This window comes from Sorex araneus, chromosome X (genome assembly GCF_027595985.1).
Source record: "Sorex araneus isolate mSorAra2 chromosome X, mSorAra2.pri, whole genome shotgun sequence".
Lineage (NCBI taxonomy): Eukaryota > Metazoa > Chordata > Mammalia > Eulipotyphla > Soricidae > Sorex > Sorex araneus.
The window spans coordinates 269,334,986-269,361,014 of record NC_073313.1 but is presented as its reverse complement, the minus strand read 5'-3'; the positions used below and the strand labels follow the sequence as shown (position 1 = coordinate 269,361,014).

Here is a 26,029-nt window from a genome sequence, read left to right as displayed (position 1 = left end):
GAGCCTGTTGGTGTAGGAGCACTGTTGAGAGGGCAGAAGAGCCCTTTGTGCAGGAGCACTGTTGAGAGGGCAGAGGAGCCTGTTGGTGCAGGAGCACTGTTGAGAGGGCAGAGGAGCCTGTTTGTGCAGGAGCACTATTGAGAGGGCAGAAGCCTGTTTGTGCAGGAGGAGCACTGCTGAGGGGGCACTGTTAAGGGGGCAGGATGCGAGTGCAGTTTACAGAGGCTGGTGGCCCCCATCACCCGGGACAGGAGGGAGCACCGGCCGAAGGGCAGATGACTGGAGACTCACCGCCACCCACGTGCCTCGGGAGCCGCCAGGGCCCCTCTCCCCTCCACACCTCGGGCCACGCCCCTTGATTCTGCCTCCCAGATGCCCCAAAAACCTCCCACCTCCTGCGCCAGGCCACCATGACACTGCCCCCTCCCCTCCCACCCCCAGCCAAAGCCCTGATCTCACACCTCCGTGAGCAGGAGGCACCCCGCAGGTGGGCAGGGGTGCTACTCCGCCCTGCGGCACGTCCAGGGGCCTGGGAACTGCATTCCTCAGAGCCCCAGCTCAGGGCTCCCACGGCTGTCCCAAGCCGGCCGCTCTCCTTCCCAAATCCCCCTCCCGAGGGCCGCCGTGGACCACACGCCCGGCCCCAACTGCCCGATGGAAGCCAAGTAATCCACAGGCTCTCGGGAAAGGCCAGCAGCAGGGCCAAGCTCTGACAAGACGGCACCCCAAGTCCTGAGGCCGGTTTGGGGGGTCCCTGGGGCCATCCCCCAAGCATACGGAGAGATGAGACTGCTCAAGCATCACACAGCACTTCATGGAGCAGAGGCAGAGGGAGGAGGGAGGAGGGAGGAAGGCTGGGGAGCTGCTTGCAGGAGCTCCCCCTGCGCCCGCCTGCGTGCTGCGGGCTGCTTCCCTCCCGCGCAGCCCTGCTCTCTCCGCACTGCCTGGCCTCGTGTGGCTGGTGAGCTCGTGACTCTGGAGTCACATCCAGGCAGCACTCAGGGGACCGAGGGGTGCTGAGGAGGGAACCCAGTCTCCTGCTCGTTTGCTTGGTTTGGGGGCCACACCTGGGGATGCTCAGGGATCACTTCTGGCAGACTTGGGGACTTTATGTGATGCCAGGGATCGAACCCGGGTCAGCTGCGTGCCATGCAAGCACCGTCCCTGCTGTGCTCTCTCGGGGCCCCGATCTCCTGCACATGTTCACCCCACAGAAGCCCCTTCAGCGCTCCTCTGCACGGGGTTTGTTTTTGTTTCGGGGCCACACCCAGCGATGCTCAGGAATTACTCCTGGCGGTGCTCAGGGGACCCTATGGGATGCCAACGCGTGCAAGGCCAGTGCCCCTCTGCTCCTTCGTCTGCCCCGTCCTCATGTGGAGTGCCCACGCGAGGCTGTGCGCCTGAGTGGGCAGGCCCATATGTCTTTCTCATCACTCTGGGCCAGACCAACACCAGGACCTGCCACCTGGGGACTCTTGGAAAATGAGTCCCGTTGCCCCTCGATCTGGCTGATGTGCTTAGAGGAAGGGAGGCAGGAGGGACACAGGCTGGGGACAGGCGTGTGTGCATCAGTGAGGCGAGGCCAGCGAGGTCAATCCTTCAGCTGCAGGCTGCGGGGAGAGATCTGGGGGCCAGCTGCCGGGGCACAAGGCAGCTGGTGGTCAGGGCGACAGAGATGAACTCAGGAGGCATGATGACCCCCGGAACTCGGCAGGACCGGGGTGGAACAACTGGGAAATCAAGGCACACGCTCTGATTGCGAGGCAGCCAGTGCAGCCAGGCAGCAGGGGCTGGTGACAAGGTGAGCTGGGGCGTGAGGTCCCTGACACGTGAGTCTGGACGTAGCACGGGGAAGGGCACGCCATCCGTCTGGGCGCGCGGGCTGGACGGGGGGCGAGGGCAGGCCCAGGGCCCCCAGAGCCAGGGAGGCTGCGCCGCTCCACTCGGGGAGGGCTGAGTGCGTGTCTTCGCTGTGGCACACGCGGCTGGGGCTGGTCTCTGCTCTCTGCATCCTCCGGCCTGCACGGGTGTCTGCGGCTGAGCTGTGGGCCCGAGGCCCCCCGCTCTCTCCCTCTTCCCTGAGGACAAGCGTCAGCGCCCACAGGCCTTATCCCGACCGACACTCTCCAGGGCTGTGTGGAGAGGAGCTGCCGAGACCTGGGGGAGGGGGTGGCCCTCCGCGAGTGCCTCCATGAGGACCGGGCGGAAACCTGTCCAGTTCCTGGTGTGGGGGTCCCAGGCGGTGCTCGGGGGGCTGACATCACTCCCGGCAGGTCTCAGCCAACGGGGCTGGATGGCTCAGGGCGTGGCACAGGCCTGGGATGGCACTGGGGCCCACCAGGCATGCAAGCGTGCCCCCTGGCCTGGCCTGTCTCCCTGGCCCGCAGGTGGTCTGTGCGGGCCACCCTACTGGTGCCAGCGGCGGAGCTCAGGGCCTGGCCCATGCAGGCTGCCCCCCAACCGGGCTATCCCAGACCCCAGCCGGCCCCCACGAGCAGTGCCCACCTCTCAGACACCCCGGACTCTGCTCCCTGCCCGCCGGTGCCCCCCGCATGGATCCCCCCTTCTCTCCCCGTCCCCTCTGCCCTGGGCTGAGGACAGGGATGGGGCATGCCCCTCCCACAGCCGCTCGCCCTGGGCCGCCCTGTGGCCACTGTCACAGCCAGGTGCGGACAGCCTAGGGGGGCCCCAGAGTCGGGGGCACATCCCGCCTCTGCAGGAAGGGCCTGGCAGGGCAGAAGCGGGCGGAAGCAGGTGGCTGCCAAGAAGGGCAGAAAGGCCCAGATCAGCCCTGGGGGCTGGAATCAGGATCACACTGAGGCCTAGAGCAGGAAGGGGGCCAGTCTAGCTCCCACCAGGACGAGCCCAGGACTGGAGGGGCGTGCTGGAAGGCTTCCTGGAGGAGGCAGCAGGCGAGTAAGCTCAGGTTGGTGCACCTCACCTGAGGCTCGGCATCCCCAGAGAGCCTGGGCGGGGCGGGGGGGGGTGCAGCTCGGCTGAACACCCCCCTTCTGTGGAGAAAACAGGGTGGGGCAAGGGAGGCCCTGCCGGGCAACGGCCCAGTAAGGGAGGGTGACAACAAACAACAGCCCGCAGAGACAGGCGGGGAGTAGGCGGTAATGAGCTCCCCGGGGCCGGCTCCTTCCGGGACCCAGCCGCGCAGAGCTGGACGGGGCTCCAGAGCTGAGGGCAATTAGGCCCGAGCTGCCCGGCCGCTGCCCAGCCCACTGCGGCCAGAGACACACAGGCCTGCCCAGGGCCACACAGCACCCAGGCCAGCCCAGCCCCTTCTTCGGAACAAAACAGGGAGTATGCCAGGAGGGGGTCCAGGCCGCCCTGGGCCAAGCCCCCTTACCCTGAGGGCCCCTAGGGGTGAGGGAAGGACACCCAGGGGGTCTCTGAGCCGCAGGCGCCCTGGGGCTGTCATGGCAAAAAAGTGGGGTCGGGCTCCCGTCCTGAACCGCCTCCGTGCCAGGACCCTGCTGAGCTCCCGGGAAGGCGTGGGACCCGCTGTCCCCGGAGGGCACCCCTGAGGGACAGGCCACGGGTAAACAGGCAATTACAGGGCAGGGGGCAGGCGTGGGGGCAGCCCCACAGGATCCAGACCTGGCCTGGGGGGGTGCCCAGAGGCAGGAGGGGCTGAGTCTGGGCCCAGGGAGCGGGCACTGGGGCCAGAGGCAGGGGGGTCTGGGCAGCCTGCACCCAGAGCCCGCTGCCCACTGGGGGCTGGGAGGCCCAGGAATGCCCCCACGTGGCTCTCTGGGGCTCTCCCAGACCCCAGAACTAACTACCCATGTCTCCGTGTCTGCAGAGAGCCCCACAGCACACAGCTCACCCCAAAGCACTGTCAGAGGCACCCGGCGAGGCCAAAGCCACACAGACACGCTCAGACACACACACCTGATTTTCAGTACTCAAAATATGGAAGAGCAGCGCCCCTACAGCCCTAACCACAGCCCTAACCACAGTGTGACCAGACACAACCACGGCGTGACTGGCCACAGCCCCGACCACAACAGACCCAACCAGTGTGACCACAGCCCCGACCGCAGCCCTGACCACGGCGTGACCACAGCCCCAGCCACAGCCCCGACCACAGCCCCGACCACCGCCCCGACTGACCGCCCCGACCACAGCCCTGACCACAGCCTCGACCACGGTGTGACCACAGCGTGACCACAGACCCAACCATAGCCCCGACCACGGCGTGACCACAGCCCCAACCACAGCCCTGACCACGGTGTTACCACAGCCCCGACCACGGCGTGACCACAGACCCAACCACGGCGTGACCACAGCCCCAACCACGGCGTGACCACAGCACAGCTGGCAGTGGCACCCGTCTGCGTGGGAACACCCACAGCGGGCCACGAAGAGGATGACCCAATAATGACCTCCAAACTGGAAGTTTAGTATCGGCAGCCCCCCCACAGCTCCCTGAGCCCCCCGTGCGCAGGCTGAGGTTGGTGGAGTGGCTACCACAAGGTCAGGGCGAGCGCCAGGCGGCCCGCGGGGCAAAGCTACTGGGCAAGAACGGTCAGCGCCAGGCCTGTGCTCCCGGGATGGGAACCAAGCCCAGACCCTGGAGACTCAGGTTGCACTACCCAGTACTGCCACGAGGGGGCGAGTCGAGCTCGTGGGCCCAGAGCCCAGCCTGGCCGCCAGGCACAGCACTGAGTGACCGCTGAGTGACCAGGACAGCGATGGCCAACAGCGATGTCCCCATGCTAACAGGATTCAATCTGAACCGCTTCCACGGCTCACAGGTGTCTACGTTCCGCCGCGTTTCTGGAACGCCAGCAATGGCCTTGGGAGCCCCCAGTTCCCCCACTGGCAGCCCGGCCGGCCTCTGCCCCTCTGCAGGCCTGTCGGGGGCGCCGGCACCCCGAGGCCCCCACCCGTCCACACTCACCTTCTGCCACAGCGCCTCGCGGGACGCCAGCGACGAGCAGGCGGCCACGAACCAGCAGTTGCCCACCTGGCCCTGGTGGAGGTCGTGGGAGCTGATGCCGTCCACAAAGAGCCGAGGGTCCTCGCAGATGTCCTGGGCACAGGGAGTGCGGGCGGTCAGTCTCGGCAGCCTGGGGGCTGGACCCCGGCCCTTGGCCTGCACTGCCCCGCACCAGCAGCCCGGCACTCCCACCCGCAGCCCCCAGGGGCCACTGTCCTGTGGACGGGGGGGGGGGGGGGGAGCAGGGAGAAAAACTCTCCCAAACCTCCTAGGACGCAGCCAAGGGTGGGGGGAGGCCTGGTCCTTCCTGGGCCCCAGGGGCCGGGCAGGGCAGGGCTGGGCTAAGGGCCCTCTGGGGCCCTGCGGGATTCCACAAGGAGACACCCTCCCCTAGCCCCTGCCCCCACTCCGCAGAGCTGAGACAGTCGCACCGTGGGGCCGGCAGGGGTCTGCAGGGGCTCACTGACCCCCGGATGTGGGCGGGAGGGAGTGAGGGTTCGGGCCTCGCTTGGATGAGCTTTAATCCTGGGCCCGAAGACCAAATTCAATGCAGAGACGTCTGCCACGCGCCAGGCACGCCATGGTGCCCAGAGTCCAGGGGCGCTGAGCAACGCGGCCTGAACACGCAGCCTGGACACTGACACGGCTGCCACCTGGGGCAGCTGCCCCGGCCACCGGGCTCCTCCCGACGTTCTACGGCAGACAGCCAGCAGATGGCAACAGAGTCACAGAGATGGGATTCCTGGTCGCGCCCTGGCTGTGCAACTTTGGGCCAGCAGCCTAACCTCTCTGAGCCTCTGTCCTCTCGCAGTGCAAAGAAGCGTTTCCCAGTGGCAGGGCAGGAGTGTGTGTGTGTGTGTGTGTGGAGGTGGGGACCAAGGGACATCAGTTTCCGCAGAGGCATCTGGGGCTCGGGCTGCCGCCTCACCCACCGCCCAGGCGCAAGCACAGGTGCGGGGGCTGCGGGCGGCCAGGAGTCCTATCGCTCAGGCGGTGAGCCTGAGCCGTGGCCGGCTGGCGGGGGCGGCGGGGCTTTCCCGGGTCCCGTGGGAGGGCCAGGGCCAGGCGGTGCCAGGTGGAGGGGGTGCGACCGACTGGGCTGGCCCAGAGGCGCCCCCCCCCCCCCCCCCCCCCGCCTCACTGTGCTCTGCAGACACAGGAGCCTGGGAGCAGACCCCGCCCGCCACAAGGGACAAGGCCCGCCTTTCTGCCCTCCCCCGCAGAGCACAGCACACGCATGGCTGGGAAGTCCCCGCTCCCGCCCTGCAGGCACAGGCTGGGAGCCCAGAGAGCAACCAGAGGAGGCTGCCTGGTGGCAGAGTCACCACAGGAACAGCAGAGAAAGCCGGAGAGCAGGGAGGCTCCCAAGGGAGGGGTTAGGGACTCCAAATCCCTACCTCCCCCCCCCCACACACAAACACATAGACACACACAGACACACATACACATGCACACAAATACACACACATACACACATACACACGCACATACACACATATACACATACACAAGCACATATACATACACATATATGGCACACATATACACATAAACACACATACATACACTTACACATATATACATATATATACACATGCACACACACACACACACACACACACACATGCACACACACATGCACACACGTTCCTGGGATCCTGCCAGGGCCCCTGGCACTGAGCCCCTTTCCTCATGGCCACCCAGGGGCCTCTGGGCAGGCCCCGCGGCTGTGTAGGAGGGGATGGCAGGGGCAGTGGGCGGGCCCAGGGGCAGGCGGCACTGGGCCATCAGGAGGTGACCAGGACGGGACACTCCTGGGGACTCGCCTCTCTCCCGGGCTGCCTGCTAGTCCCGTTCTGCCAGGTGCCTCCCAGCCACAGCACCTGCCTCCTCCCCTGCTCCTCCTCCCCTGCTCCTCCTCCTCCTGCTCCTCCCCCTGTTCCTCCTCCTCCTCCCCCTGCTCCTCCTCCTGCTCCACCCCTGCTTCTCCCCTGCTCCTCCCCTTGCTCCTCCCCCTGATCCTCCTCCACTGCTCCTCCCCCCATTCCTCCTCCTCCTTCTCCTCCCCTGCGCCTCCTCTACTGCTCCTCCTCCTCCTGCTCCTCCTCCCCCTGCTCCTCCTCCCCTGCTTTCTCCTGCTCTCCCCCTGCTCCTCCTCCCGCTCCTCCTCCTGCTCCTCCCCCTGCTCCTCCTTCCCTACTCCTCCTCCCCTGCTCCTCCTCCTGCTCCTCCCTCTGCTCCTCCCCTGCTCCTCCTCCCCTGCTCCTCCCCGTGCCCTTCCTCCCCTGCTCCTCCCCCCCTGCTCCTCCCCACTCCTCCCCTGGCTCCACCTCCCCAACCCTCCTCCACCCTTCTCTCCCTCCTCCTCCTCCCCCATTTCTCCTCCCCACTACTCCCCCGCTCCTCCTCCTCCCCCAGGTCCTCCACTTCCCCCCTCCTCTTCCTCCTCCCCTGCCTACCCTCCTCCCTCCCTCCTGCATCCACCTGCCGTCACCCAGGTCCTGGCCTCCTGAAATCAAAGACCACATCAGGATCAACCAGACAAGTAGGGAAACCGAGGCCCATGCGGAGCAGCAGGCCCCTCACCAGACACCCAGGGAGAACCCCCCACATGACCCCTCCCAGCCCCCTGGGCCTCTGCCCACTGGGCCTCAGTATGGAGGCCTCTCTGGTGACACAAAGAACCTGCTGTCCAGCACTGCCAGGGGGCGGGGCTGGGCACTCCAGAAGGTTCCGAAATTGAGGACAGTTCCCTTCTCTGTTCCAACAAGGGACCCACAGGCTCATCCCGAGACAGGGAGAGCCGGAAGAAACAGCGAGAGACAGAATAGTCTGAGCCTGGGCGGGGCCTGGGGCCCAGGGGACAGAGGGACAAGGCCCCAGTGCAGTGCCGGACTCGGGGGAGGACGGACCCAGCCCAGGCAGGGGCGAGTCTGGTGCCGCCCCCACGGCCGACCCCAGGGCACCTCCTCTTTGCAGCCTCAAGCCCTGCTCCCGGGCCCTGCCCCCCTTTCACAGATGGGCCCACTGAGGCCGAGGGGCAGTGACTGCCTCCAGCTCACACGTCCCAGAGGCTGGGCCATCCCGGACTCAGGCCCACTGGGGAGGGCGGGGGAGGCTGCTGAGGGGCACCTCAAAGAGGCACAGCGGGCCCTGGCATCAGTGTGGCCCGGCCACACTGCACAGAGCCAGGGCCCCCGCTGTGTCCCCCACCCCAGCCCGCTAGGGGGCGCACTGCTAGGAGTGTGCTGCCACTCAGCCCCCCCCCCCCGCCCCCCCGCAGACCCCCTCTGGTCCATCCCCTGCCCTGGCAGCTGCCTTCCCTCCCACCTCCAGCAGCCCTAACCCGGCTGAGCTGACCCATGGCTGCCAGGGAGGCCCTGCTGGATGCTGCTTCCTCTTTCGGCCCCGCCCCTCGGAAGGGCCCCACCCAGAAGGGCTGTGAGGAGAGGGCAGTTCTCCCACCCAGCTGGGAAAGGGCCCAGAGAGGGCAAGGGCTGTGCCGAGGTCACACAGCAGGGCGCTCCTGAGCGTGCCTCCTGTCACCACCCCGAGCCCAGCCCCTGCCAGCCTCCTGGTGACCAGATGGTCAGTGGGAGGAGAGGGGCAGGACGGGGCAGAGGGAGGGCAGAGAGCTAGAATGTTCTCACAAGGACTCGCAATGACCAGCAAGGCCACCGCCTCCCCACCCGTGGAGGAGGGAGAAGCACAGTGGGGGCGGGGGGCAGGCAGGAGCAGGAATCAGGGGTGCACCGGGCAACAGGCCCCAGCCCCCAGGTCAGGGGTGGGGGTGGGGGGGGGCGTGATGGAGCTCTGGCCCCTCGCCGGGCCTCTCCGGGCGCGGTCCAGACAGAACTTGTGGCTGAGCTGTTGCCGTCCCTGTGGTTGCTGTCGGGCCCCCAGCGGCGGTGCCCGGGGTGACTCCTGGCTCTGCTCTTCAGAGTGACCCCGGAGAGGCCGGGGAACTTACGGGTGCCGGCACGCCCGGTCGGCTGCCGCGTGCGGGGCGAGGCCCCCCGCCCCCATCGCTCTGGCTGGCGACGCTTCTATTTTCCGCAGGGAGAGATTACAGTCAGGGAGGCGATACGAGATTCAAAACTATGGGCGGAGGGACAGTGCGGTGGGTAGGGCGTCTGCCTGGCACACGCCGGCCGGGGCGTGACCCCTGGCATCCCACGTGGCCGTCTGAGCAGTGGTCCCTGATGCAGAGTCGGGAGTCAGCCCTGAGCACCCCAGCTGGGGCCCCAAAACCAAGAGGAAAAAGGAAAGAAAGAAAAGGCAAGGGGGCTGGAGGGGGCCTAACGGGCCGGAGCACAGGCTTCGCGTGTGGGGTGCCGAGGGTTAAACCCGGGAGCACCTGGTTTCCCAGCAGCCCAGGAGTGACCCCCCATGCTGAGCTGAGTAACCCCAAGGATCGCCAGGTGTTGCCCTAAATCCAGAGCGGAAAACAGAAGCAGATTTCTCCCAAATGTGTATGGGAGGGCGGGGGTGGGTGAGGGCACTCTGCACAAAAATTCCTATGGCCAGTGCTCAGGCGACCAGGACAGGGTGCGGGAAGAAGGGCAGTGACCCCCCTATCCCCTCACTGGCCCCAGGGGTACAACAGGCTCAGTCCCAATAAAAGAGAAGGAAACACCCAGTAGACACAGGCACTCACTCACTGTGTGTGTGTGTGTGTGTGTGTGTGTGTGTGTGTGTGTGTGAAGGAAGGAAACACCCAACAAACACAGGCATTCACTGACTGTGTGTGTGTATGTGAAGGAAACACCCAGTTAACACACGCACTCACTGACCGTGTGTGTGTGTGTGTGTGTGTGTGTGTGTGTGTGTGTGTGTGTGTCTTGGTCTGTATGTCTGTGTGTGTGTGAGACCATAGCCTGTATGGGGGGAACGGAGCAGGGGCAGCTTCTCCCAGCCCCCTGCTGCTCCAGGTACTCACTGACCATGTGTGTGTGTGTCTGTGTCTGTGATTGTGTGTGTGTCTGTGTGTGACCATGTGTGTGTGTGAGACTGTGTGTGTCTGTGTGTGTGACCATGTGTGTGTGAGACTGTGTGTGTGTATGAGACCGTGTGTGTGTGTGTGTGTGTGTGTGTGTGTGTGTGTGTGTGTGTGTGAGACAGTAGCCTGGGGGGGGCGCAGCTTCTCCCCGCCTCCTGTGCCCCCCCCGCCCCGGGCACCCTCGCTGGCGAGGGCCCTTGTGAGTACTGATTAGTCATAAGCACTTTTCATTTCTGCAGCTGTCAGAACCTCAGAGAGCGGAAAGCGTTTCCTGCCAGGGGTGGGGCCCTCACAGGGCGGCAGAGCCCTCCTGGGCATCCCGGCAGCCCGCCCCAGCCACTGACCTTGGGCCGCTTCCACCTGACGGCGGGCCCCGGGGCGCCCCTGTAGTAGAGCGAGTCGTCGGTGGCCGGGAAGCTGGGGTCCTCGAAGAGCTCCTTCCGGCGCAGGCAGGCCCGCTTCAGGGCCGCGTAGCTCTGGCCCTCGTACGGCCTCACGCAGGAGAACATGCTGCCGCGGGCTCGGGCGCTGGGGGCAGAAGGCGGGAGAGCGTCACTGACCGGGGGGCCTGACCCGCACTGGGGCTGGCCTGGCCCGGGGGACACAGGAAGGTGCCCGGAGCCGCACGGACGGACACTCGCTCCCCAGCACTTCCTTCGGAGGGGACTCTCCCCGCAGGGGCGACCCGGGCAGCTTCGTCCGTCTGTGCCCGAGGAGAGAACCAACCTCTCAGGGGCCGGCCAGTGTTTGGCCAGGGAGCTACACGCTCGCTCCAGAACCACTGTGCGGGATGGCCCAAGTCAGCGGTCAGCGGGGTGCAGCGAGGCCCTCTCTGACCTCGCCTGGGAGCAGCCCTGAAAACGCCTGCTCGCTCTCTGTGTCTCTTTCCTCTCTGTCTCTGTGTGTCTCTCTCCTCTCTCCTCTCGCTCTCTCATTCTCTTTCTCTCTTGCTCCTGTTCTCACACTCTCTCCTTCCCTTCCACCTTACCTTCCCCTCCCTCTTCCCTCCCTCCTTCCTTCCTTCCTTTCCTTCTTTCCTTCCTTCCTCATTCCTTCCTTCCTTCCTTGCTTTCTTCTTTCCTCCTCCCTCCCTCTCTCTTTCTTCCTTCAACAAAAAAAATCTAAAAGGGGCCAGAGAAATACTACAACAGGTAGCACACTTGCCTTGCCTGCAGCCCACCCAGGTTCAATCCCCAGTATCCCAAATGGTCCCCAAGCTCTGCCAGGAGTAATTCCTGAGTGCAGAGCCAGGAGTAACGCAAGCATGGCTTGGTGTGACCCCAAAACAAAAATTTCCTTCTTTCTTTCTTTCCTTTCTTTCTTTCTTTCTTTCTTTCTTTCTTTCTTTCTTTCTTTCTTTCTTTCTTTCTTTCTTTCTTTCTTTCTTTCTTTCTTTCTTTTTCTCTTTCTTTTCTTTCTCTTTCCTTTCTCCCTCTCCCTTCCTCTCTCCTTCCTTCCTTCCTCCCTCCCTCCCTCCCTTCCTTCCTTCTTTCCTTCCTTCCTTCCTTCCTTCCTTCCTTCCCCCCTTCCTTCCTTCCCCCCTTCCTTTCTCTTCTCTCTCTCTGGTGTTTGGGCCACACCCTATGGTGCTCAGGGGGCCATATGTGCAGTCAAGGACCAAAGCAAGTGCCCTTCCCTCTGTCCTGTCGCCCCCGCTCCTGAGAACACTCCTTTCTTTTAGCCAGAGTACAAAAATTCTTTGTGTCCGTGCACAGCTGTGAGCTGCGAGCCCCAGGCCAATGGCCCCTCTATGTCTGGGGGCATACTCTGCTCAGGCCGGGCACTGCTCCCCACACCCCCGGCCCCATCTGCTCGGGGTGAGGACTGTCAAGGGCACCACTGCAGCCCCTGAGGGAAACTGAGGCCAGGAAGGTTGGCTCTGGGAGTGACGAGCACTGCAAGGGAAACTTAAAATGTCAGTGCCAGCTGACCACCCATCCGCTATGTGGCCTTGGACAAGTCACTCAACCTCTCTGTGTCCCCAAGTCCCCACCTCCACGCTTCCCTAATTGCCTGAGGAGGATGAGACTGGGGTGGCCAACAGGATTGGAGAAGCTGTTGCCGCAGAGATGGGGGACCCTGGGCAGGGAGGCCAGACAGGACCCAATCATGGGAACTGGGGAAAGACACTGTGTCCAAGCCCAAAGCACAGACCTTTAAAATATAAAACCCTTAAGGAGCCTTGAAATGCAGAAGTCCAGGCCCCAGCAGTGCCCGGGTCCCCTGGAAAGAGAAAGTATCAAAAGACCTTCAGGGCAGATAGGTAGGAGAGTGGGTAGGGCGCTGGCCTGGCACGCAGCTGCCCTGGGCTCACACCGCCCGCCAGGGGTGATCCCTGAGCACAGAGCCCGGAGTAAGCCCTGAGCACTGCCAATGTGGCCCAAACCAGAAGGAGAAAATAAGCAACTAAAGCACTAACTGCAGCGGCAAAGACGGGCGTTTCCCATGCTGGGGCCGCCCGCTTCCCTGCCCGCCTGTCCTTTCTCTCTGTCCTTCATGCCCACGCGCGCCATGCGTGCTTCACGCCCAGCTCTGCCTCTCGGCCCTGGGAAAGCCTCTAACTCGGGCTTAACTCTTTCTCTCGCCCCTTCGCCCTTCATTCGTCTCTCCCGGGATCTCTCTGCGCGGGCCGGGAGAGGGGGCAGAGGAGGGCGGGCAGAGCCGGGCTCCTCCCCTTGTCCCGCAAAGAGCAAATTCCGCACTCCAACCTGAGGCCACGGCGCCCCCCCACCCCGAGAAACCGGGCGGTGAGGGTAAGTCCCATGCACTGACCAGTGGGACTCGGCATGAACTGACGGCCGCCTAGTGAGGCTGGGGGACAAAGTGTCCACTGCCACGAGGTGCTCATGGAGCCTACTTCAGTGGTCCTGATGTCCCCCTCTTGGGCACTTCCTGGACACTGGGGACAGGGCCCAGAGGATGGTGGTTAAACTCCAAAGTTTCTTTTTTTGTGGTTATTTTGGGGCCACACCTGACATGCTCAGGGGTTCCTCATGGCTCTGCACTCTGGACTCACTCCTGACAGTGCTCGGGGACCACACAGGACGCCGGAGACCAGCCCAGGCAGCTGCGTGCAGGCAAGCATCTTGCCCTCCGTCCTGTGGCATGTCCCCTGGAAGTTCCTAGCTCTCCTCTCCCGCTTGGCAGAGTCACTGCACCCACTCTCCGCCCGTCTGTCCGCAGGCAGCGCCTGGCTAGGGGGCCCGGGAGTACCACCGGTGCTGGTTTGCTTGCACTGGTGCCTATTTTGTAAAAATGAAGAATCTGGGAGCTGGGATGGGGCCTGTAGTTTGCTCGGGACTGAGTGGCGGCCGGCGGACGAAACAGTGACATTCCCAGAATCAAGGATGGCCCAGCCCCCAGCGCAGGAGGCAGGACTCCGGGCCTCGGGGGACAGGACGCTACCAGGCTGCTTCCCTCCTGCCTCACACCGACCCTACAGGGAGCCGCAGGCCGGACCAAGCACACGGGCCCCACGGGCCCTGGTCCCTTCGCCCACCCAAGACGAGTTAAACTCCAGCTTAGCCCCTCCCAGGGCGAGACGGCCCCAGCCTCTGCCAGCGCTGGGGTGGACCCCGCCCGGAACTGCACCTGCCTCTCCACTTTGCTTCCAGACCTTCACTATACTCGTCCCCGTCTGCTGGACAGCGGCAAGCCACGCGCCCTGCACGATGAGACCTGGGTGCCATGCCCGACACCGCAAAAACCCACGTTCCCAGGGAGGCCGGAGAGGCGGGGCAGAGGCTGGAGCGCCTGCTTGCAGCAGGCAGGCCCAGCACCCTGGGGGCAGCTTCTGAGCGCCACAGTCTTCGGGCCCAAAGCCAACGCCAAAGGAGAGAGACAGGCACCCGGGGCCAGGGGACGCGCTCGCACCCCTCAGCAGTCTGGACTTTATTTTATTCTGTGTTTTGGGCCCCACCCGGTGATGCTCAGGGTTACTCCTGACTCTGCACTCAGGGATCACTCCTGGCAGTGCTCAGCCGACCTGGGGGGTGCCAGGGAGGGAGCCTGGGTCAGCCTCGGGCAAGGCCCGACGCCCTCCCCGCTGTGCTATGGCTCCGGGCCTGGACCTTAAAGTCACAGTCACTTCCTATGACTCTGGGGCCTCCACCTCCCTCTGGCCCCCATCTCCAGCCAGGATGGGGGGCGGCTCTCCCACAGGGGCCGGGCAGCCTCATGGGAATGGAATGATAAGGAGCTTGGGACAATACCAGGAGGGAGGTGAGAGCAGGCGGTGAGTGGGGCTCAGAGAGGAACAGCAGGGGAGCTGTTGTGGGGGCAGTGGTCCCTCCCTCCTGCTGACATCTTCCTCGACACAGCCAGGGCATCTTCTGCCTCACACCCATCCTAGTTCCACCCTATCAAGTTCCTCTCTGCTGCTGTGTGACTTCAGGCCAATCACCTAACCTCTCTGAAGGTCCCCAAGCTGGGAAGGCATCACCCTGCCCCCTCAGGCTTGGAGGCTGAGGGAAAGGGGGGGGCGGAGGTGGCTAGAGAGCCAGCCTGGGTCTCTCAGCACAGGCCACCCGCAGAGTCATTAGCCTCCCAGCAGGAGCAGCTCAGGAAGCAATTGAAGCTGCAGAATCAGATCTAAGCAGCAGAAAGCAGGAATCAGCTTGAGCGATTCCAGGGTTCCAGCCCAGAGGCCCAGGGCGGGGAGGGAGACTGAAGCCACAGGCAGGCTGTGGAGCGGGTGCCCGCGGCCTCCCAGGCAGGGCTGCTGGGAAGACCGGGCTGCCTGTCCTCACCCGCCGTCATCTCTAGGGTCTCCCCGACCCGGTTCACTCGTGCATGGATCTCCAGGGCTTTGCCCGGGGGTCCTCGCGGCCTGCCCACTGTGCCCAGTCCACAGCCCGCCCAGCCTCCGGCCAGCAGCTCCCTGGAGCAAGGCAGGCCTCAGCACTGACTGCCCGACAGAGCAGGGGGGACCCTCCTGCCTGGGCCTGCAGGGGTGAGCGGGGTCAGGTGCTTCCTGCGCCCTCTGCCTTTCCAGCGGGCACCACCCACCAGCCCCACAGGGCGCTCCCCGACGGCCTGGGTTCAAGGCCCCCCCAGCACCCGTCACACCCCGGGGCAGGGCCCGTGTCTGCTCCTCTCGGGGCGCCCAAGACCCCGCTCTGGGGCCCACGGGGCTCACTCGTGTGATGTGAAGGCAAGAGCGAAGGGGGAGGCCTCAGTCCCCCTTCACCAGCCACTATGAACTGTCCCCGTCCTGCATTTTATTTTTTTGGTTTGGGGGCCACATCCAGCGGTGCTCCTGGCTCCGTGCTCAGGGCTCTCTCCTGTCCGTGCTAGGGGCGGAGAGGGGGCACGGGGGATGCTGGCGGTAGAGGCCGAGCTGGCCATGTGCAAAGCAAGCGCCTTGCCCACTCTGGCCCCAAGAAGGTCTGAGGGATTGTCCCCCTTGAAGATGAAAAGATCCCCAACCAGTGACAGCCCCAGCCTCTCCGGAGAGAAGCCCCTGAACTCTGAAAAGGCCTTCTTAGAACAGTGCGGAATGTGAGCACTCCCAGCTCAGCCAGAATATTCCTACCTCATTCTCAAATGCAAGGCAGCGTTGCCCCATCCTGCATTTTAAACAGCCCTGCCAGTGCCTGGGCTCCTTCTGAGAATGGGAAGTTAACAATTTCCCAAAGCCATAGACTCCGCCACAGGCCCTGGGCTCCAGGAAGACAAGAAATTATAAAGAATGGTCCAACAGGTCACCCAAAAGGCCCTGAGCAAGCCAGACAGGAGTCCCCAAACCCGGACACTTGGTAAGTAACACAAAGACCCAGTTTCCCTATTTTTTTTTTTTTGCTTTTTGGATCACATTCGGCAATGCACAGGGGTTACTCCTGGCTCTGCACCCAGGAATTACTCCTGGCGGTGCTCAGGGGACCATATGGGATGCTGGGAATTGAACTCGGGTTGGCCGTGTGCAAGGCAAACACCCTACCCGCTGTGCTATTGCTCCAGCCCCCCTCCTTTTTTTTGGGGGGGGGCAGTTTCCCTATTAAAACACACCACACACACACACACACACATACACACTTAATCCTATGCTAATTTTCTTTTGAGCTGGGGTGTTTTTGCTTTCAATTTCCAACCCTGAGTCCAAGCATCTTTAAATATTTTCATTCTTATATAATAATTTCATTCTTGAAACTATTTAGTTTTTTGTTTTTGTTTTGTTTTTGGTATTTGGGTCATATCTGGAGATGCTCAGGGGTTACTCCTGGCTCTCAAAAATTACTCCTAGCAGTGCTCAGGGGACCAAATAGGATGCTGGGGATTGAACCCGGGTTGGCCACATGCAAGGCAAATGCCCTGCCCACTGTGAGATACTGCTGAATCTGGATACCATAGAGGAACCCACAGACCTGCCTGCATCAGGAGGCAGCAAGAGGATCTCCATCCCTGGGGGACACAGCTCAGAGAGGGGCGGGCAGGGCAGGGAGGTGAGGGGGCTCCTCCTCCGACAGAAGGAGCCTCAGTTTCCCTTGCCAGCTGCAAAGAGTAGCTCCATTTCAGCTGCCACTGATATTCTATTTCCCAGGCTCTTCATGGAACTTTCTGACCGAGGGAGCCCACAGTCTCCCAAGGTCATACACAAAAACACAAGGATAAACTATGTCCCAGGTCTTGGGCCAAGAGTGGGTCGGGGAAACAACAGACAAAACAGGTGAAACAAGGAACATGAAGATCCTAACTCAGCAGGAGCTTCTAGAAGACAGGCCAGCCCCACCAGACTGACTGGGAATGCAGGATGTTGGTCTGACATTCACACGAAAAGGACAGTGGGGATCCCCTAATATTTTGTGATACTACTATCAACTTGGACTGGGGCGACAGCACAGGGCATTTGCCTTGCATGCGGCTGACCCGGGTTCGATTCCTCCGTCACTCTCAGAGAGCCCGGCAAGCTATTGAGAGTATCCCGCTTGCACGGCAGAGCCTGGCAAGCTACGCATGGCGTATTCGATATGACAAAAACAGTAACAAGTCCCACAGTGGAGACGTTACTGGTGCCCGCTCGAGCAAATCGATGAACACTGCTGAGACAGTGCTACAGTGCTACTATCAACTTGATTAGAAACACAGACTCAGTTTCTCTCTAAGCCCACTGCATTGGCCCAGGCAATAGCAGAGTAGGGAGGGCACTGGCCTTGCATGTGGCTGACCCAGATTAGACCCCCTGCATCCCATATGGTCCCCTGAGTACCACCAGGAGTGATTTCTGAGAGCAGAGCCAGGAGTGACCTCTCAGCATTGCCAGGTATGACTCAAACAATAAATACATAAATAAATGAATACCCGACATACGCAGACATACGGGGCAGGGGATTGCCTGGCATGAGGCAGACCTGCGTTCTATTCTCGACACCCCACGTGATCCCCCAAGCCCCACCAGGAATGATCCCTGAACACAGAACTAGGAATAAGCCCTGAGCATCACTGGGTGTGGCCCCAAAACCAAAACAGGATCAAATAATTAAAAATCATACAGGGGCTGGAGCCACAGCACAACGGGTAGGGCGTTTGCCTTGCACGCGGCCGACCCGGGTTCGGTTCCCAGCATCCCATATGGTCCCCTGAGCACCGCCAGGAGAAATTCCTGAGTACAGAGCCAGGAGTAACCCCTGTGCATCGCCAGGTGTGACCCAAAAAGAAAAAAATAAATAAATAAAATAAAATAAAATAAAATAAAAACGTACACAAGGAGCTGGTGCCTTAAACTAGCCCTGTACTGAGATCCTCACAGCGGGGGTTTCCTCTGCCTCTTCATTCCAGTCTGTCCCCAGCGCTGGGTCCGGGGTAACTATTTCTCTGCATTTCCATCTTGAAAATACCGAAAAACCTGGGGCTCAGCATCCATCACGGAGCCCCTGGCTCCTACATCACTGGGGGCCAGCCCTTCACTCCCTCCCATTCCACGTGGTGATGCCTCTCCGGGCCACACCACCGTTGTACCCACTGTGTCCAGGGGGAGGCACTGCCACACCCCAGTCCTTCCCCAGCTCCCTACAGGCGTTCGGATTTTGCTCCCACTGCTAGCCCAAGCTGTGTGATCCTAGACTAGTCACAGCATCTCTCTGGTCTTCATAGTCCTTGCCTGAAGAAAGAGAAAAAGTGCCATGGCCGCCGGACCTTCAGCAGCATTAAGTGAGCCATCAAGGTACCAAATAGCACTGGGGGTGGGATGGCACCCAGAGGTCGCCTGGGGGTCCACGCAGTGACAGGGATGGACCCCAGGCCTCAAGCCTGCCCGTGAGCCATCTCACCAGCCCCGTAAGCAGGGTCCTGCATTCCCGAGTACCCCATACCCCAAGGGACATCGAGAAGGACCTGCTTGGTCCCTCCCCCAGGCTTTGGGACAGCTCCAGGGGTGAAATAATCACATCCTGAGGTGGTACAGCGGGGAGGGCGTCTGCCTGGCACACAGCTGACCCCGGTTCAATTCCCAGCATCCCATACGGTCCTGAGTCCGCCAGGAAAAAGTCCTGGCATCACTGGGTGTGGCCCAAAACAGCACCAATCACATCCCCATGGAACGCCATGGTCTAGAGAGGCCCAGAGACGCAGGCAGGAAGGAGGTGTGTCGCTTTGAGTGCAGTGAGCAGGGCCGGGCCCTGGGCCTGCAGATTCTGCAGGAGCCGAGGAGGCAGGTGGGGAGCACTCACCAGGGAGCTCAGAGATCTCCCAGCAGGTCACTCAGGCCCACGCAGGAGTCCCAGCTGTACCAGGCTGCTGTGTGTCCTTGGGCAAGTTGTTAACCCCTCTGAGCTTCGGTCTGTCAGCCTTGCAGGTCCCAGCTGCTAAAGTGGGAGAGGGTGGGGCTGGAGAGACAACACAGCAGGTAAGGTGCTTTCCCTGAGTCAGCCGAGCCAGGTTCGATCTCCCACGTGGTCCCCCAAGCTCTGCCAGGAGTAAGCCCTGAGCATTGGCAGGGGTGGTCCAAAAATAAAAACAAATTAATTAATCAACTTAATTTAGTTCAATAAAGAGGGGCCAGAGAGATGGGACAGTGGGTAGGCACTTGCCTTGCATGCGGCTGACCCAGGCTGAACCCTGGCACCCAAAATGGCCCCCAGAGCACCGTCAGGAGTGATCCCTGAGCACCACTGGGTGGGGGGCCCAAACCGCTGTGCGGGTCCTCGCCTTGGGAGCAGTGTGGACCCGGCGGTGGTGTGGTGGGCGGAAGCTCACTTTGCCTTGGTGACAGCAGCTGACAGCTGTCCCGGCCAGAAACCAGACCGTGCACTCCACCTCATTTCACAGATGTGGACATCAGAGGTGCCGGAACCTTGGCAGCTGGCTCAGCTCTGGCCACAAAGGCCTCCCAGAGCAGACGGGGCAGGAAGTGGGCGGAAAGGGGGCCCCAGGCCCAGGGACACCAGCTCGGGACATCTTTAAAATGTGTTGCTTTTGTTTGGGGGCTACACCCGGCAATGCTCAGGGCTTCCTCCTGGCTCTGCACTCAGGAATTACTCCTGGTGGCGTTTGGGGGACCATATAGGATGGAGCCTGGGTCAGCGCGTGCCCACACCCTCCCCGCTGTACTACACCCCCCCCTCACGCCCTGTTCAGGGCATCTTCATTCCCGCAAGGCTCCGCCTAGTAAACAGAAAGGAGTGGCCGTGGGTTCGGGCAGCAGCTTCCGGCAGGCACTGGACAGCGTCTGTGGGCGCCTTGGCTTTACTCCTAAGGCCGGGCTGGGGAGACCCGCCAGGAGCACAGGCCCCGCTCACAGCTCTGCACAGGGACCCAGAGAGGTCTCCAAGGCACCAAGCACAATCCTGACCCCAAGCCTGGAACAGGCCCCGAAGATGCCCTCGACTCCCCCGCATTCTCAGGGCGCTGGGTTTCTGCTTCCACATCACTCCCTGCGCCACTGCTTGAGGCGGGGGTGGGGGGCTTGCAGGGGCGGCCTGTAGGATGCCACAAGGTCCTGGGGTGCGGGCACTAAGGTGACAGGGAGGAGGGCAGGGGTTCGGCTGCTGAGGGACACAGGGGACCTGGCAGGGCCTTGCAGCCCAGTGGAGGCCTGAGGGCACTTGTGTGGGTGAGGGAGGGGCAGGGCTCTGAGGGAACACAGGAAGGCCTGTGAGTCCCCTTCTCGCGGCCCCATTTGACTCGAGGCCTGGCACAGAACCAGCCCCGGCCATCGAGGAGCAGCAGAGCCCGCCCCGACCCCCCCTCCCCCAGAGGCTACCCCACCCATCTGATCCGCTCACAGGAGGGGTCAACCCTGTGGCAGGTGGAGGGGTGACAGAGCCAGAACCAAGCCCCACCCCCCACCCCCACCCCCACAGGGACCAAGCACCTTTGGCAGACCGGAAGTGTTATAGGGGCAGGCAGGCAGAGTGCAGGGGAGGCAGGGGGAGCAGGTGGGCCTGGGGCAGGGAGGGAGAGATGTGGGGAGAGTTGCGAGAGAGGAGGGAGGAGAAGAGGGGAGGGGGATGGGGAGAGGGGAGGCAGGATGTAAGGATGGGAGGGGGAGGGGAGGGAGGGGGGTGGAGCTGGAGGACAGAGGGAAGACAAAGCAGTGGTGAGAGGGTGGGGTGGGGTGGTGGGGGAGGGTGAGATGCAGGGGTGGGGGGGTGGGGGTGTTGGAGGAGGCCTGGAAGGGCTGCTGGGTTGGCGGCTGCTGGGCGTTAGGTGCTGTGAGCTTTGCTCCTTCCCTTTCTCCGCTGCGGGCTCCCATTAACCCCTCCCCAGCACGGGCCTGCTGTGGGCCCCCACGCCTGCAGAGTGGGGGAGGGAGGGCTGGGCTGGGCGTGGGGTTCCGTGTTCCGGGCCTCTGGGCCAGAGCCAGGAGGGGGTGCATGAGTCACTCGGGCCAGAGCTGGAGCGGGACTGGGAAATCCTGTCTTTCCTCTCGGTTCGGTTCCCTCCCTCATAACCATTTCTTATATTCACTTATTCAGGATTTTCTTGGTGGGGGGCACACCCGGCCATGGTCAGGCTAACTCAGGGCTAACTCCAGTCTCGCTCTGCACTCTGGGATCACTCCTGGTGGGGCTCAGGGAATCCTATGGGGTGCCGGGGATTGGACCTGGGTTGGCTGCACAAGGCAAGTGCCTCCCTGCTATCTTTTCGCTGGACCCCCCCACGCCCCACCCTCCCACCCCTCCCACCCACACCTCATCATCATTTCTGTCTTCTGCCCAGCTGCAGGGATCTTCCTGGCACACAAGCCTGATATGCCAGTCTGAGGCGGGAGGCAGGGGGTCTGGAGGGCAGGTGGGGGCTCTCTCTGGTCCCTGCAGAGGTCTGGGGAGACCGTAGGCCTTGCAGGGGTGCTGTGTGGCCAGCTGTGTCCCTGTCTCTGCCCTCACAGTCTGACCTGAGTCCCACACAGGGAGGGGTGAGGAAGAGGGGCCCTAGGTGAGCCCAGCAGGGAGTAGCTTCCACAAAGCAGGGGCAGGAAGAAGCAGGGCCGGACCCGGCCACGCCCAGGGGCTGGGGCCCACCTTGGGTCACCTCTCCGTGGGACCATCAGACCTCGGGCTCCAGGCCACCAGGTTCTGCTGGGGAGCGGCGGTACAGACCCGCTGTTCGGCTCCGGGAAATTGTCAGACAGATGCCCTGAAAGCCCCGGACCGGACAAGCCCCCGCCCCCTCAGCCCTGGTCCTCTCCACTGAGTGCTGGGCAGGAGGTCACTTTGCTCGTCTCCAGTCTGCTGGGCTGGTCACCAAGGCACCCTCGCACCCTGGTTTCCAGTCCAGATGCAGGGCCCTGTGCCACCCGGAAACCAGGGTGGGAAGGTGCCCACTGCACAGGTGGGGGAACTGAGGCATGCCTGCCGGGAAGCTCCTGTGCACTGTCTTGGGCTGCATTGGCCTCACCACACAGTCACCGCCCGGGGCCCGGACAGAGGAGTGGCGCCTGCCCCGGCACCAGCCTCGGGTCACGGGCTCAGGGGTGCCTGCTTTCTGCTGTGCCCAACCCACGGGGCAGACAGGAGCCGCGTGGGGCTCAGCCCGGGCAGTGAGGCGGAGACCCTGGTCCTGGCACTGGCGGTGCTTGGGAGCTGCCACCCTGTGTGGGGGCGGAGGGCAGCTGGGACAGAGAAGGGGCCACTGTGACACGACAATGAGGGTCGGAGAGGCCCCTTGGGACAAGAGCTGAGCGTGGGAAGGAGGGAAACGGACGAATATGTAACCTGCCAGAGCCCGTGTTACAGACCATAACGCCCAGAAGGAGGGAGGGAGAGACAGAGACAGAGAAGAAAAGTGCCCGCTGTAGCGACAGACGGGAGGGGGGCAGCTGGGGACACTGGTGGTGGGAAACATACACTGGACAGGAGACAGAGTTGGAGCGTGGCACGACTGAAACCTGGTCATGAGCAACTCTGCAGCTGATTCCATTTAAAAAAAGGAAAAAGATAAGAAGAAAATAAAACACCTAGTCCTGGGCCCAGACGTCTGCTCTGAAAGTGCAGGGGGTTCACTCAGAGAAGCCTGCGTGGAGGAGGTGGCCCGTACACAGGAGCTTGAAGGGTGGGCTGTGATTTGCAGGGGCGGGGGGGGGGGGAGGAGGCTAGGTTTTGAGGCCACATGAGCCCTCCCATGGGAGGTCAGTGGCTGGGAGGGGGGTGGGAGTCCATATCCTTCAGCTTTCTCACCCCTCAGTTCCAGCAGGACTAAGGCCCCATTGGCCCTGGCTTGCTTATCTGTAAAATGGGCTCCCAACCCAGCTCCAGCCTGTGTATGATGATCAGGGGACCTGTGAAGGGAAGGGCTTCGGGGGGGCCTTCACACTGTCAGGGGCAGGCCTGCAACCCTGCTGGCAGGGCGGGCTCCAGCCTGGAGGAGGAGCAGGCCCAGGCTTTGCCCCCAGAGCTTCTGGGGTGGGGTGAGAGGAAGGGACATGGGGGAGGGGGTGCGAGCTGAGTGACCTCAAGGGGGAGGCCAGCGGCTTCGGGAAGCGGGAGGGCTGGCGATGCTGCACAGTCAGCTCCTAGGTGCTGAAATATGGCCCCCAAAATATTCCACAGCCAAATCCCGGGAACCAACGCTACCTTCGAAGGCAAAGAGCGCGGGCAGAGGCGAGAGTGGACTCCAAGGCAGGGAAGCGATTGGGTGTCCTGGGTGGACCCCAAATTGTCATCTCCCATGTCCAGATAAGAGAGAGGCAGGAAGCTGGTTGCAAGGGAGGAAACGACAGAGCCGGAAGTGGAGAGGCTGGCATGGCAGGGCGGCCAGGCCCGATCCTCTCCTGGGTTTTCCAGAAGCCGGTCCTGATCCCCCCCATCCCGTATGACCCCCCCAAGTGCCTGGAAACTCTGTGTGTTCCAGGGTTCCGGCAGTGGCAGGGAAGGACGCGGGTTCTGCAGGGAAGGGTGGTAACAGTCCTGCTCGAGGGAGTAACGCTTACTCACTGCGTGGCTCCAGCCCGAAAGGGTGGGGGCCCTCCCCGACGGGCAGGCGTCACACTGGGGGGCACTGGGCCGGGACAGGCTCTGTTTTGGTCCTCAGAGCATCCTCTGAGGTCTTCGGGCCGCTACCCACACTGACTGCCTGCCTCCCGGGGAAGGAAACCACAGGTCAAACCCACAGGCGGCCCATACCGCCAGGAAATCGGGGGTGCACACCTCTAGAGAAGGGGATGCAGGCCCGAAGCGCAGCAAACGCTCCACCATGGGCAGCTGCCGCCTCCAGGAAGACTCAGTCCTTTTCCAGTGAGCTGGGCCTGAGCCACCACATGGCCGAGCAGCCGCCCCGGAAAGGCTGGGGGTGGGGCCGAAAGGCCAGGCCCGGGGTCCCTGCTCAGAGCATTTGGGACATCAGGTGTCTGCAGGGGTGCAGGGGGAGTCGGCCTGAAGGCGGAGAAGAGAGGGCTTCCAGGCACTCGGGAGGAGGACACGGGCAGCAGCTTCTCTGAGGGTCTCTGCCTCATCACCCTCCTCCCGGGAAGGCGCCACCTGACCACACTGCCCCCAGCTGGAAACAGGCTCTCTGGACGGCATGCTCCGAACGGCCCTTCTCGGGCCCTGATGTAGTTATTTAACACCTTCCCCTGGACTAGCACAGCTTCCGGGTCTGCAGTGGCAAGGCCCCCACTCCAGCTCCAGGACTGGCACTTTCTTTAGGCCAGTCCTGGGGAGAGAGTCAGAGACAGAGACAGAGACAGAGACAGAGCCTTAGGGTCATGACTGCCCCAGCACCTCTTTTTTGTTTGTCTCTTTGTTTCGTCTTGAGCTTAAGGCTTCCCCGGGCTCTCACACAGGAGTCACTCCTGGTGGTGATGGGGACTGAACCCGGGTCCCCGGGTACGAGGTAAGCGCCCTACCCGCTGTACTATCGCTCTGGCCCGCCCAAACACTCCTTTATCCTGACACCCAGCTGTACGGGCAGCAGAGGCTGTGGTGGCCACCCTCCCCCACCCAGCCCCTCAGTCGGAGAAAGGACCCAGTCACCACCACCCCACACCACCCCACCCCAGGGCTCAGGGCTGGAGCAAGGAGCAGGCACTGGAGTGGATACTGTTGGAAGGAAATGGGGGGGAAGCGGTGTTGGATCCTTACAGCACATCAGTAGATCCTCCTACAGGGCCTCCTGCTCCGAGAACAGGCTGAGTGTACCCACCAAGCCCTCTCTTCCAGGAAGTCCACCCAGACTTCTCCCTCCCTAGGTCCCTGGGATCAGATGCCCTGGCCACTTTCCTCTGGGGGCAAGGAGAGTTCTGGATCCTGGATCCAGGACAGGTCCTGACAGACCCAGTTCGAGCTCCGTATCAGCAGCGCTGAGAGAGGGTCGCTCCCCCACCCGCCCCCCACCGTGGGGTCTGCTGCTGAAACCATCACCCATCACCTGAAATGAAGTCTGGCGAGAACGGAGCACCCGAATGGAATGATGCCTCTGGCCCGCAGGTCTCCCCAAGCCCCCCTCCCCCCCCCCCGACTCCCCGGGCTGGGACAGGCTCAAAGAAGCCCAAGACCCACGTTCTCCCAGCTCTCCCTGCCTCTCTGCCCGCACCCACCACGGACCAGATAGCGGCCCAGCAAAGAGGGTACACCCCCACACCCCCGACCTGCACAGAGCCCCTTCCCAAGCCTCCAGGGACGGGGAGGGAAGAGGTGGGGCGGGTTGCAGGAACTGCAGTATTGAGGGGAGGCATGCAGGAGGGGAGCAGGGGAGGGGGATGGGAGAAGAGGACGCTGGAGCTTCACCCCAGCGCCTTTAAACTAGGACGCCAGTTGTGCAAGGCGCCGGCGGGAGGTCGGCTGGGGACAGACCCCCAGGCTCGGGCGGACCCTCCAGAGCCTGTCCCTCCACCCCCGGGTCGCAGGGCCAGCGCTCCCCATCCTGCCCGGCCCGTGGGCGCGCGCACACACACACGCGCGCACACACACACGCACACATACACACACACACTTCCGGACACACTCCCGCGCGCGCACACACCTGCCCGCGCACACCTGCCCGCGCTCCTACCTGCAGCGGCCAGCGCGGCGGGAGCCGGGACGCGGGGCCAGGGTCGACCCCCGCGCAGCGCAGCGCGGCAGCGGCCGGGGCAGGGGCCGGGCAGGGGCCGGGCAGGGCGGGTCCCCGCGGGCCGGGGGCGGGGGCTCGGCCACTCGCGAGCAGCGCCCCGCCCCGCCCGCCACGCCCGCGCGTTCGGGGGACAGAGGCGGGGTCTCCGCGGGGTGGGCGGGCCGGCCGGGCCGCGCATGCGGGCTGGGCCCGCGGGGGTGGCGCTGCCCGCGGGGAGGGGGCGGCTGGGGGGGCCCCTGGCGGGATCCAGCGGCCCGGCTGGGCGGCTCCGAGCTCCGTCGGGCCCGCGTTCCGCAGCGCTCGCCCCCGCTTGCCTCCGTCCGCCGTGCAGCATCTTCAGGGGGACCCCTCCCCCCCCCCCCCGGCCCAGGGTGCTTTCCCCCCGGGGGTCGCTGCCTGCCGAGCTCCCGCGGCCCAGGCCCCGGGACGGTGAGCGGGACCGGTCCCGGCACACAGCGGGCGCGGCCCACTTGGCACACGCAGACCCGCGGCCAGACCCAGGCGGCCCCTCCCTGGAGTCCGCACGGCCTCGGTCCCCCATGTTTCTCCGTGGGTTCAGCTTGGGGAGCCTCAGCCTTCACAGGAAGACTGGGGGC

The 26,029-nt window shown here is 63.3% G+C and overlaps 1 protein-coding gene across 1 annotated transcript in view; it reads right to left on the bottom strand.

Moving 5' to 3' along the window:
* Positions 1-25,532, bottom strand: part of CAPN5 (calpain 5) — a 55,197-nt gene extending 29,665 nt beyond the window's left edge. Inside the window, exons 1-4 of the mRNA XM_055122386.1 lie at positions 25,374-25,532; positions 18,614-18,769; positions 10,295-10,478; positions 4,913-5,044 (exon numbers count right to left, since the gene is read on the bottom strand). Of these exons, the coding sequence (XP_054978361.1) occupies positions 4,913-5,044; positions 10,295-10,459 (297 nt within the window). The 5' untranslated portion in view covers positions 10,460-10,478; positions 18,614-18,769; positions 25,374-25,532. The remainder of the gene's footprint in view (positions 1-4,912; positions 5,045-10,294; positions 10,479-18,613; positions 18,770-25,373) is intronic.
* Between the last annotated feature and the right edge of the window lie 497 nt (positions 25,533-26,029).